Source organism: Pteronotus mesoamericanus, unplaced genomic scaffold, assembly GCF_021234165.1.
Source record: "Pteronotus mesoamericanus isolate MK-2021 breed Mesoamerican mustached bat unplaced genomic scaffold, CSHL_Meso_final contig_82, whole genome shotgun sequence".
Classification (NCBI taxonomy): domain Eukaryota; kingdom Metazoa; phylum Chordata; class Mammalia; order Chiroptera; family Mormoopidae; genus Pteronotus; species Pteronotus mesoamericanus.
In genome coordinates this window covers 8,117,014-8,129,554 of record NW_026555265.1, presented here as the reverse complement: position 1 = coordinate 8,129,554, position 12,541 = coordinate 8,117,014, and the positions used below count along the sequence as shown (strand labels likewise).

Sequence of the window (12,541 nt, the reverse complement as noted above, 5' to 3'; positions counted from 1 at the left end):
TCTTGGATCTGCGAACAAAGCGTGTCACATCTTGAATACCACAAACAGGTGTAACCCTCAGGTCTGAGCTGTCCTGTCACTCGGTCCCACAGCTGTGGCCTCCTGCCCTGTTTACCAGGCAGCTTCCCTGATTCTGGAAAATGAGAACAAGAACGGTGTAGTGCACGCGTGCTGCCGGCAGGAGGGTGTCAGCTGCCCGTCCTGGGGGTGAGGAAGGACTGTCCTTCATTCTGGGTCTGTGTTCTACTATTTGGTGTTAAAATACTCTTTTATGAAATGATAATAATATGTGGTAATTAGTGTTTTTTTGTTTTGATGTTAATGGCCGTATTTGGCAAAATAATCCATTAACTGTCCTAGGTAGGTCCCCCAAATTTATTAAACTCATAGTGGGCTCCGAAGTCTGAAAGACTCAGAGCCGTTGATCTGTAGGATAAAGTCCAGATCCCCTAGTCTGAGGTTCCAGACCTTCACGCTTGCCCCCACCTTGCGTCTCTCCCCTACGACAACCTAGGTGTCCACCTTGGCTGTGGACGGTACCCTGTGCCCGGCCTGTAGGGCTTTGTACCTGGGGTTTTCTCTGGCCCGGTTTCCATGTGTCAGAATCCTACCCACATGCCACCTGCTGTGTGAAATTAATCTCCTCCCTGGCGCCCCGTCCCCCCTCCCCCCAGACACACCAGAGATGAATGGCTCCTTCCCTTGGACGCCCAGAGCCTATACCTCTCTCACACACAATTTCCGCTGTTTGCTGTGTAGATGATGAGCTGAAGGGGCCTGTCTCTCCGCCAGGCTTGTGTAGGAGCTTTCAGGTGTAGGACTTGGACCGCTTTTCTCTTTATCCGTTGTTCCTGGAACACAGCTGGTCATTGTGAGCTGGGTTTTGAGTGAGGAGACCATGTGGGGCCTGTGGGGCCTGAGTCATTCAGTATTGTTTATCCCTTGGGTTCATTCACTGAAGACACATGGCCTGGCAGCTGGGAGCCAGCAGTTGGGGCAGTGATCCAAGACTAAACAGCAAACAAGGAGCCTGGTGGTAGAGTGTGTTTGGGGAGGAGAAGGGACAGTTGGTGAAGTCAGCGGGTCAGGGAAGTCCTCCGGAGATCAGGGCTGGGGGTGACATTTGCACTGTGGAAACAGGTGATTTTTGTCCTCCACCCACAGTGAAGGTCAGGACTGGACGGTGACCTTGAAAAATTTGAACATTTGTCTTTGTGGCTGGTGTGGGCCCTTTCTCTGTTTCACAGTCCTTGTGCTTCCCCTGCTCTAGTGACTCTCTCTTTTTATACATTGATTTTTTTTTAACTATATAAATTCCAAGGGCACAAGGTCATACTCTTCAATTAAGCACATGGAAAGGGATGCTTTTGCACATGTTAGAAGGAATATGTTTTAGAGGCACAGCTGCCCCGACCCCCCGACCCCCCACCCTCACCCCGCCCCACCCCTCCGCGCAGCCCTCCTTACCACCTGAAACATACGGGCACTGAACGGCCAAGTTGCCAAGTCCCGTAAAGGAACAGCTTGCAATTTCACTAAACATATACACAAGCAGGTCAAACGGGCTGTAAGGGTCCCGATACAAATAGTTGAATATATGAGCAGGACACAGTGAAGCTTTTGTCAGGTATGTGATTTCTTGGGCCTCTGGTAATCTATAGTTTCTGTTTTTAGAAGTAATACCTACTTATTGTAGAAAATTTGGAAAATGTGAAGGAGAAAATAAAAATAAATTCACAAGCCTACCAACCAGTGGAGGGATTGTGCAGACTTGATAGCCTCCCCTGTTTTGGGGGCAATATTCCTTAAAGATCCTGGCCCCTTTACAACCGAACGTGAGTAAGAAGGCGTCTTTTAGCAGACAGTGTAACACGGCACCTGACCGGTCCTTTGAGACACTCATTCAGCAGGCATTTTCTGAGGGTGAGGATTTGAAGGAATAACGCCCAAGAACTGATGGGCTGGTCCAAACCCCCCTCTCAGGGTGGGAGGTACTTGGTCAGTGGGTCACAGTGGGTGTCTGACTCTTGCCTTACTCCTCCAGGCCACATTCCAAAGGGCCTGGGTCATACGAATCAGTGCAGGGCCTTAGGTCATCACTTCCCTGGCTGGTGACTTCTCTTGCTCCCAGGACTTCACAATTTAAATATTTTATGACATTGGACTAAGACATCTGGAGCTCCTGGCCCCCTCTGTGGGGCTGCGCCCCACCCGAGCTGTCTCTCCTGGAGCCGCTGAGGAGGGCTTCCGTGCCCTCGACCACCTCTGCGTCTGCTTGACCCCGTGGGTCCGTCCGTGAGTCCTTGTCAGTTCCCGCTGACAGAAGGTGTGTGAGCCTGGGGCCGTTCCCCGACAATGGAAGAGGAGTGTTTATCTTTTCTGTGGTTTTCATGATTTTGTAACTTAACTCTCGGGCAGTTTTTTGTCCACGTCCTTGGGACGCTCCCTGCCGGTTCTGAATACCCACTTCCTGCTGCGCTGGGGGCGGTGGGGGACAGCAGTGCCTCAACATCACGCGGCATCCACAGCACTCGAGCTCACTAAGTGTTTTAAAATCCATTAATAAGAATAACAGGACTCGGTGTGTGTGTCTAACAGTGACTGTGTGCATCAAGAGCCAGGCACTTGATGTTCTGTACTTTACAGACCCTGTTTGGTGTAATCCTCTTAACTGCCCCAAGGCAAGTATCTTTGTTATCCTTGTTTTCCAGAAGAAAAGACTGGGGCGGTGAGTTTAAGTAACTCACCCCTCCCCCATATTAATATTAATATTAATATTAATAATAATAATAATTGGCAGGCCTGGGATTTGAGCCCAGCTCTGCCTGGCTGGGAAACCCCTGTTGTAGCCACTATGCTCCTCTGCCTTGGCAGGAACTCCTGCCTCGGGAGGTGTGCGGGACCAGGTGTAGTACCCATCATTCCCTTTTTACAGGTGAGAAAGCTGACTCTCCCCAGGCTCTTTCCACTCACCTGTGCTCCACCTGGATTCTCGGGGTGCCCTGTCTAATAAACAGGATGAAACACTGGGAATTACAAGTAATTCCAGTGATGGCAGAATAGGAGACAGGGTGAGACAGACAGATGAGTCCGTGGGAGTTCACGTGGAGGGAGAACTTGAGTATTTCCACCTTTCCGCAAGTGTCCACTGGCTGGGCTGGTCAGGGCACCAGAGGAATGGCGTTGGAGCCTCAGGCCATTTGCTTGGGCTGTGAGTTTCCAGCCCTCTCCACCAGAGGCGGTGCACTCCGCAGACACTGTGAATCCACTCATTCATTTGTCCACTTGCTCGCCCCTTCAACACAAGGCAGCCCTGCTCCTGGCATGGCCTTCCGGACAGCGTGCTGAGCAGATGTAGAGGAAGGGTGACTGTCTGCCCGTGGTCTACAGGTGGCAGCCGAGGCCCAAGGGCAGCAGGGCTTTCAGGGGTGGCCATGTCCCTTTCCGGGGCAGCCAGCACCTGTTTTATGAGTGCAGGGTCACTTTCCCCCAGCATTGATACAGTTCCTCTCTCTATTAAAGGTTTTATTTTGTTTTCCTTTTTAGTCTCTGGCATGATAAAAAAGATGACGTTGAACTTCATGACAAAAGCACATGTAGTTATTTTTTCCCTCTGTGCTTCCTAGCAATGCCATAGACCTGGCATAGGAAGCTTTGCAGGAATTCCACAAGGAGGCTGTTTCTGTCATTGGAACAAAATCTGCATGTTGGAGAATGACTGTGACTCGAGCTGGTGCAGTGGTGTGGGGGGCGGGGCGGGGGACAACGCCCAGCACCAGATTGCTCTGTCTGTAAGAGGGTCAAGTCCTGGGTCCATGTGCCCTGCTAATTCTGTGCCCATGTGAACGAGGCTCTTGACAACTGGGACTGTTTGTGCCTTCTCCAAACCCTGTTTCCAACAGACCAGGACAGTTTCCTTTGGACATTTGCCATTTTTAAAGCCAAAGCATTCTTTTAAGGGATAAATAAATACACACATGTGCACGTGCACAGACTATACACGTGTTCATGTGAGCCCTGGCCGGGTGGGTCAGTTCGTCGGAGCATCATCTCATGCACCAAAAGGCTGAGGGTTTGATCCCCAGTCAGGGCACATACCTAGTTTGAAGGTTTAATTCCCATTCGGGGCGGGTGCATGAGGCAACCAGTTGGTTGATGTTCTGTCTTGCATCAATATTTCTCTCTACCACTCTCTCTCCCTTCCTCTCATTCTAAAATCAATAAACATACCCTTGGGTGAAGATTTCTTAAAAAGCACTCATGTAGTCCTGGCTGGTGTGGGTCAGTGGATTGAGTGCCCACCTGCAAACAAAAAGGCCGCAAGTTCGATTCCCAGTCAGGGCACATGCCTGGGTTGCAGACCAGGTCCCCCATAGAGGGCACTTGAGAGGCAACCACACATTGATGTTCCTCTCCCTCTCTTTCTCCCTCCTTTCCCCTCTCTCTGAAGATAAATAAATAAAATCTTTAAGAAAAAAATCTAAGAAGCACTCATGTTAGGAGAAAATACATGTAGATAAGAAGAAAGAGGCCAGAACATTACAATAGGTACCAAAGGCTAGATAGAAATGAGGTTAAGGATGTGGCTTCCCCACTGATCTGTTTCCCCCCGGGGAAGGTAGCATCACCTGCCATGAAAGATTGAAAGACAGTACGTCCTGAAATGTGTCAGCCGCCAGCTAGCTCCCCTGGGAATGAGGAAAGCAGACACAAGGGATTCTCTCTTGACTTTTCGCTTCTACCTCAGTAAATGGGAATCATGAGACCTTCCGTGCCTATGTTACAGAGTGACTATGGGGGCCAAATGGCGGTGCTGATGGGGCTTTGCAAGACCCGCAAAGGCGATATATGTCGTGCATTGGAAACCGAGCTGGTAGTGGGCTTCACTACTCACTCGAGCCCTTTTGGCCATGGAACCAGGCAACACCCACTTATTTTCCTGAACCTGTTCTGAAAACACAGATAATGAGTTCAGGGAGGATGGGGATACTCCACCAAGGTCAGGGTGTGAAGGAGCTTTGATGCAGTAGAGCACTGGTCACATAAATGTTCCTTGTGGAACCCCAGCTGTGGGCTAGGCGATCTTTAAGGTCCCACTTAGCAACATGACCCTAAGTGTCAAAGTGTATTGTTGAAAGGAGCAGGATGAAATTACACGAGTCAATTCATAACAGTAGAAAGGCTTCCAGCAGGAAAACAGAAGGGCCCTGGCCAGTGTGTCTCAGTTGGCTGGGCATCGTCCCACAAAGCAAAAGGCCACCAGTTTGGTTCTCTGTTGGGGCACATAGGGGAGGCAGCAGTCAGTGCTTCCCTTTCACATCAGTGTTTCTAACCCACTCTTTCTCTCTCCCTTCTCCTCTCTCTAAAAATAAATAAATAAACATCTTTTTTTTTTTAAGAAAGAAAAAGAAAACAGAAGGGTCAACCACCTGCAAAACTTGTTGTTGTTTTTTAAAGATTTTATTTATTTTAGAGAAAGAGGAAGGAAGGAAGAAAAATATCATTCAGTTATCTCTTACACACCCCAAACTGAGGACCTCGCCCATAACCCAGGCATGTGCCCTGCAAAGGTTACGGTAGCCTTTCAGTTTGCAGGCTGGTGCTCAATCCACTGAGCCACACCAGCCAGAGCCCAAACTCGTTCATGTCCTTGATAGTACAGCAGCTCAGGCTGCTGGGTGTGCCCAGATGCCACTCTTGGCACCTCTGGCATCCTCAGTCTCCAGAAACATTTCCAAACGCACTGTCCGAAATTCAGGGAAGAGCATAACTACTTCTACTTGAACCAATACAGATGCTCCAGGCTGAGATCCACCTTTCCTTTCATTGCGTCCGACCCAGGGGCTTCCCAGCCCTCGGCCCCATGGCCTCCTGGCTCTAAGGCCTTCTGTGGCTCCTTCCCACTTACAGTTTAAGTCTGGGCCCTTTATCCTGACCTCCAGGACACTTAGTCGTCTGGCCTTGGGCCAGTTCTCTGTCTCTCCCACATCTGACCTGCTTTCTCTTCTCTGGGTTTCTTCACTTATTGAGGTCTTCACGTCCTGTCCCTCAAGGCACTAGCTAAATCCTGCGTCCTCCAGGAAGTCTTCCCTGCACTCCAGAGTACGGTTGCTACATTTAACAGGCAAAAAATACAGGACATCCAATGAAATTTGAATTTTAGATGAACATGCCTACACTAAAACATTTATGATCGGAAATTCAGGTTTCACCGGGCATCCTGTGTTTTATCTGGCAACACTGCTCCTAAATCAAACTCAATTATTTGCACTTCTGGCCCATCCCTAGACCTCTTCTTCAGTTCTTCTGAGCAGCATTTGAACAGCGAAATTTCTTCCAAAAAATTAGGTACATACAATGTGATATTATCAACTATATCTCAAAAACTAGAAAAAAAAAATGGGCTTTAAAAAAATGAGAAACAGGAGGCAAGATGGCCAAGGCCTTTCGCTCTTGGTGAGTGGAGCTGGAGGTGCTGCTCCCGAGGCTGCTGCGCTCCATTTTAACGCACGCGGCTTCTCTGTCTTGGCCCTTTTATTCCAGCCTTCAGATGTACCTGAAGTGAAACTGTGTGTCATCTTTATAAAAGAAACTGCCCCACTGTGAGTCAGAACTTCCCTCTCGCTGATCAAGTTCACGCTAGGCCTTTCACACAGCGCTTCACAGCCTGGGACGCATGTTCGCATCTCCTACCCCATGTTCCCCACAGCGGCCCGGGAAGAAAGGGCAGTGAGGGCAGTCTGGGCAGTTAGGAGGACAGAACGTGTGAGGCTTGCAACACGGTGCTTGATACAGAATAAGTAGCAAAAAAACTCCTTAATTAACTAACTAAAATATTTTTCAGGTTGGAAAAAAATGAAGTAGAAAGGATGAAATTTTGAAGCATTCGGTGGAATGTTTTTTTAATTTTATTTATCGATTTTAGAGAGCGAGAGAAAGGAAGGGGAAGAGAGAAACATTGATTTGTTGTTCCACTTATTTATATATTCATTGGTTGATTGTTGCATGTGTGCTGACTGAGGATTGAACCTGAAATCCTGGCATATCAGGATGATGCTCTAACCAACTGGGTTACCCAGCTAGGGCTATGGTCAAATGTTTAAAAGTCTGTAAGGTACCAGATCAAAAGGAAATCCACTTAATAAAATTAAGAGAGAACTGTGGCTGGTGTGTCTCTGGCCAGTCTTAAAACTTTATACTCGAAAACAAAAAAACTTTATAATTGGCCTTGAGTGCCGCAACCTGTCACCTCTCCGATGTTGGGGAAGTCACGTTTCCCGAAGGATAAGAGGTGGAAGCTGGACAAATGGGCTGTGAGGCACATCCAGCTGCTGTGGTCTAAAACGTAAGCCTGGAAAGTGATTGTTTCCTCAAAGTCTCCAAGAACAAAGGAAAAGTTACCATATGTCCTGTGCACAAGGGCTGAAGGATACCTCCGAGTTTCAGAAGCGTGACAAAGTGTGCTTGTAGAAATGAGGTAAACTGAAGTAAGTACTCTATGCTGTGGTTCACAAAAGGTCCTCTTTAAGGAAATACTCATTACATTTTAAGTAGGGACAGCCATTTGCACAATTTGGGGGGGGTGTATTTCTGAGAGCTATTGAATCACTTCATAGAGGCTCTTTTGGAGATAAAATTATGGGCAATCTGTAGTTCTTTTGAAAAAAATTTCTATACAAAAATGAATATATTTCACTCTTGAAATGAAGAAGAGATTATAAAGTTTGATTTATTTTTACTTTGAGGGCAGTGGAGAGAGACCTCAGTTACAAAGCTTTGGGTTAATGGCACTCAGGCACACTATCATTGGTTTAAACTTAAAAAAGAAACCTTGACTACTAGCTCCACTAGAGGGCACTCTTCTTAAATTTTAGATTGTCTATGATGCTGAAGGTTTGGAAAGAAGTTTAAGGTTTCATGTCAACCCAGTTGGGGAGACTCTTAAGCTTTATTTGTTTATTTATTTGTTTGCTTGTTTGCTTGTTCAGCTTTAAATAAACGTTTTTGGGAATAATTTTGATTTACACACAAGTTGCAAAGGTAGCACAGAGAGTTTCTGTAAACTTTTACCCAGTTTCACCTGACATTAATGTCTTAGAGAACCATGCTACATTGGTCAAAACTCAGAAATTAATGTTAGTGCATAACTATTAACTAAACTACAGATTTTATTTAAATTTCACCAGTTTTCCATTAATATTCTTATTCTGTTGCAGGTTACATTCTAGTATGCATTCTAGTATATCACATTGCATTTAGTAATTTTTTTAACAAAGCACCCACTCACTGTAGTAACCACAGAAAGCCGTTTCTATTTTGCATGAACATCTGTATTTATCTGTAAGAGATATTTAACTTTTTGAACCCGTATGTTGTCATCAAGATTCCCATCTTTTGCAATGTATGTAGAGCCATCACTTTCAGTAATTTTGTGTCTTCTCCAATTAATCTTTTCTTTTTCAGTTTATATCCCTCCAATCAGGATGTCATTAAAATATGAATGCTATGGAGTTATTACTAATTTTGTTAGGTATAAAAATGACATTGTGCTTAGAATTTTTTAAAAATGTCTTTATCAATAGGATATATGCTGAAGTATTTACAGAAGAAATTATTTACTTTAAACTACTTCAGCCAATAGAAATATCGAGGCGCCAGAGCAAATAAAACAGGGTGTGTCCAGGAGTGTTTATGAGGTTATTCTTTTGTGTATGATTGAAAATCTTATCATTAAAAAGTTGTTTGAAATGGAAATGTAAGAATTGAACAGTAGAGGCTTGGTTTTAATGTGGCAGTAATGCCAAATCCCATGGACTGTTCAGATTGGCAGCTAACCTAATAGACATTCACAGATCAATATAACTGACATTTGCAGATTCATAGCTCTGTCAGAACACGTCTCCTAGGCGCTGTATGCGGTGCCAGAGGACAAGAGCCTCTGTAAAGCTGCCCTACAAGAACTGACTCAGGCATATTTGAGGCTTGGAGTGGAACCAACTGTGCAGTAAAGGTTGAGTAAAAATGAATCTTGGCTGATAGCAAATGCCCTATACTTCCAGGTGGGGATTTTATTTGCATTTTTCTTTCTTAGTTTTGTGGTTTTGAGTTGACTCACCTCTGCCATGTGGTTAATAAATAGAAGACTTATTATTATTATTATTATTATTACACCTGGTATTAATTTCTAATAATGGTAATTTAAGAATCTGTATGGAGTATAATTTTCCCCAGGACCTGCAGCCTTCGTAATTATCACAATTATCCTATTGATCATTAAACTCAGCTGTAGCTACTGGGAGCTGCAGCCTTTCTGCCTGCTGTACCTTTGCCCTCGGCGTCAGAGGGGCCTGCCTCCTGGCCTCACTGAGCAGTCAGGGCAGGTGCTGAGTTCTGCTCTGCTCAGCAGCAGTGGCAAAATCTATCAAATGCTTCTCTGTCTCTCTTTTTATTCTACAGCACAAGTATTGGGAAACCCTAAACTTGGAGCAGGTATGGACAGTTGTGCACTCTATTCCAGGAGGGACTTCCTGTGGCTTGATTTCAGTTCCTGTTTTTGTTAGCCACCTCCCTTGGGCGGCTGGGACCATGCCAGATTCCTTTAGGGCAGAAAAAAGAATGTGAAAATGAGAGGCGGGTCTTGGGGTCAAGGGGTTTTCCCCGTTCTCTCAGTTCAGAGCTCTTTCTGCTTTGTCCAAACCATGTAGTAGGAACTCAGAGATGTAGCCCAAAAAAGAAACGTGGTTTGGAAAATAGGTTGATCAACAAGAAGAATAACCGCAGGTTGCTAATGGTAGTGGTGCTGGGCGTGGCTGTGGTAGTTGAGATCAACACTCTGAGGCCTTGGGCAGCTGGCTGCTGCCTCCACGCCACCCTTGCTCTGAGTGATACATGAGCACATGTCTTTTGACAACCACCTGTGCCTGTTGTCTCCCAGGATTGTTCCTGATAAGATGGTAGGTCATCTTTTGCTCAAACTCTCTTTATGCCTGGATAACAGTAATGTTGTTAGGACTTAAAATGAAATTTTAAAACACATTATTCTGGGGATTTCAGAAGAAAGAGATTTAAAATGTTTTTGAAGGCTCAGCCCACTTCAGAGAGTTTAGTTGAGCAAAGTAGTGGGCTGTTTCTATTTGCCGGAAGCTGAGTTGGTCAGGTATAGCAAGAATTGGGGCAATGGTTCTGAAACATCAGGGCCAAACCTTAGGTCTCAACCCACAGATGGGGTCTAGGGTGGGTCACCAATATCAGCCCTTTGAATGAGCACCCTGGGTCTTCTGGTGAGGCTGGTCCAGAGCACACTCAGAAATATGATCTAGATTAACGTGGGCCTCACCTGGATAATAGGGAAGCTCTTTCACGTGGGATCTTTGATAAAGTCAGAAAGGAATTGGCTTAGAGATGTCTCCCCAAACCTGCAGCCACAAGTGAATGAGAATTAAGCAGTGGAATTGGCTGGCACAGCCCCAGACAGGTACAGGGGGCTGAGCTGCAGCAGCCAAATCAGCTTAATCCCTGGCCTGCAAGGCTAGTGGGGATGAAGTGGTCTTTCTAACATGATGCTGTTTTCAATCACCAAGTAGTAGAACTCGGTTCAGTTAATACCAGTAACTCTCTCATTGAATCCGGCTCTTTCATTCGGTCCAAAACAAAACTATAATTTGTGTTTTACAACTGGCCTAGTGCAGGCTTTACCTGGCTCAGGGAGCCTTGAAGATCATATTCTGGACCTCCAAGGACTGGATTGATTGGTTCAGATCAAACTTGAGTATCTGGTGGAGCATTTTTCTTGGAGTGCATGTCCATACCTGCCTCTGTTTTCTTACCCAACTAGATAATCTGGCCTGTGGCTGAGAGAGTTTATGTGGACTTTGCTTGTTATTTTCTGGGTCTTTCGACGCTGTCAAAAGTGACCTATAACTCAGAATAATCAGTCATAGAAACTCAGAAAGGAAAGCGATCATATGACCTAGTTACTGATCCAACATGCCCACTTAACACGTAGAAAAACCCAGAGAAGAGAAAGCAAGTTAGCGGCAGAAGAAAAACTTGAGCCCAACCCCTCTGCCTCCGTGGCTGGAATCACAGTGGGGATTCCCTTCTCTTTGTTCGTGTGTGAAGTTCTCTCTCTCATCCATCACATTAGAGCACTAGGAGGGCTTTGCAAATAGCTTCATCAGTGCTGTGTGCCAGCCTCTCTTTTTTACCCTTTAGCCTATTCGCACAAATTTCAATTTCCCATACTTGTCTGAGAGCGATGAAAAATATTCACTGGCAGTAACCACTCTGAATTAGGTTTTAAATGTGTGTTTTTGACAAGTCTGCTGACCTCAAGTTTAGAGGGAACACCATGGGGAGGCGGGAGGTGCAAGTATAGACCAGTGCCCTGTTAAGGAGCTCATCATCTACCTGAGAGGACAAGGGAGATGCCCAGAGGAAGGCAGGGCTGCAAATGAGTGGCATGGGCAATACAAAGAGAAGGGGGTGAGAGCTCACTGTGTGTAAGCAGTCAAGGTAGGCTTCCTGAAGAGAAGTGCTCACCTGGACCATAAAGAATGGGTTATGTTTGCCTAGTCTTTTCCAGAAAGGAGTTAGGGATGGAGGTGGGAATTCTTAGAATCAAGAGACTATGACTCAGTCTCACTAGAGAAGGACTTGGTGACAAGGAAAGAGAGGGTGGTGAGGGGGTGGGGTGGTCTATTCAGGGTGGCTGTCCATTAATTCCTTTATTTAAAGTTATGCTTGCCCTGACAGGTCCTAGAAACACACGTTTGATTAACCTGCCTTTACTTGTTCATGCTCGTGTGTGCCTGGGCCATAAGAACCAGGATTGGAGCTATCGTTGGGGGGTTGTAGGAGATAAGATGGGCCCGTTCCACCAAGATACCTTTTGTTTTTTCTCCGCCGTGGGCCCCTGAAGATATAAACCTTGAAGGAGAACAAAGACAATATGGAGATGCTCAGATCCCAGATGCACAGGTGCTCTATGAGGCCAGTTGACTTGATCTCTGATGAGTGGAACTTTTTGGAGCCACCTCAACAACTCAGAGCCCCAAGTCAAGGGTCAGCAACTTAGCAGGCATCAGCTGGCAGTGACACCCATGGCGGGAGTTTAAGCTTTGCTGAAGCTGCCCAGTAACGTGAGGAACCAGGTGCGGTCACTGACGTTGGCTTGTCAGTGCCATGGCTCATAATGGAGCTAAGACTTTGAGTCCTGTGGACAGACCTGACATGCCCAGAGTTCTGAAAATTTGAAGTTTGCACAGCACTCTTGTGAAACATAAATCTTCCTCTAAAGTTACACTGGACCCTCTTTTCCCTTTCCCTTTTGATTCAACCATGCTCTGAACACCTGCTAGGTTCCAGGAATGAGTTCATCTAACAAATAGCTAATGCATTTGAATCTCAGTAGAGCCCCATTCCGCAAGACCTGACTAAGCCTGGATGGGGCGGTGCACCCACGTGCTGGGGATCTGGGACACAATCACATGTACTGATGGGAGCTGGCCCCTGCCTTCCGCTCACGAGTCTTCTGATAGAG

The 12,541-nt window shown here is 46.2% G+C and overlaps 1 protein-coding gene across 1 annotated transcript in view; it reads left to right on the top strand.

Annotated features, from left to right (window-relative positions):
* The window catches only part of TMEM44 (transmembrane protein 44), a 29,561-nt gene extending 17,561 nt beyond the window's left edge, over positions 1-12,000 (top strand). Inside the window, exons 10-11 of the mRNA XM_054585273.1 lie at positions 9,457-9,489; positions 11,884-12,000. Coding sequence (XP_054441248.1) covers positions 9,457-9,489; positions 11,884-12,000 — 150 coding nt within the window. The remainder of the gene's footprint in view (positions 1-9,456; positions 9,490-11,883) is intronic.
* Positions 12,001-12,541: the final 541 nt, after the last annotated feature.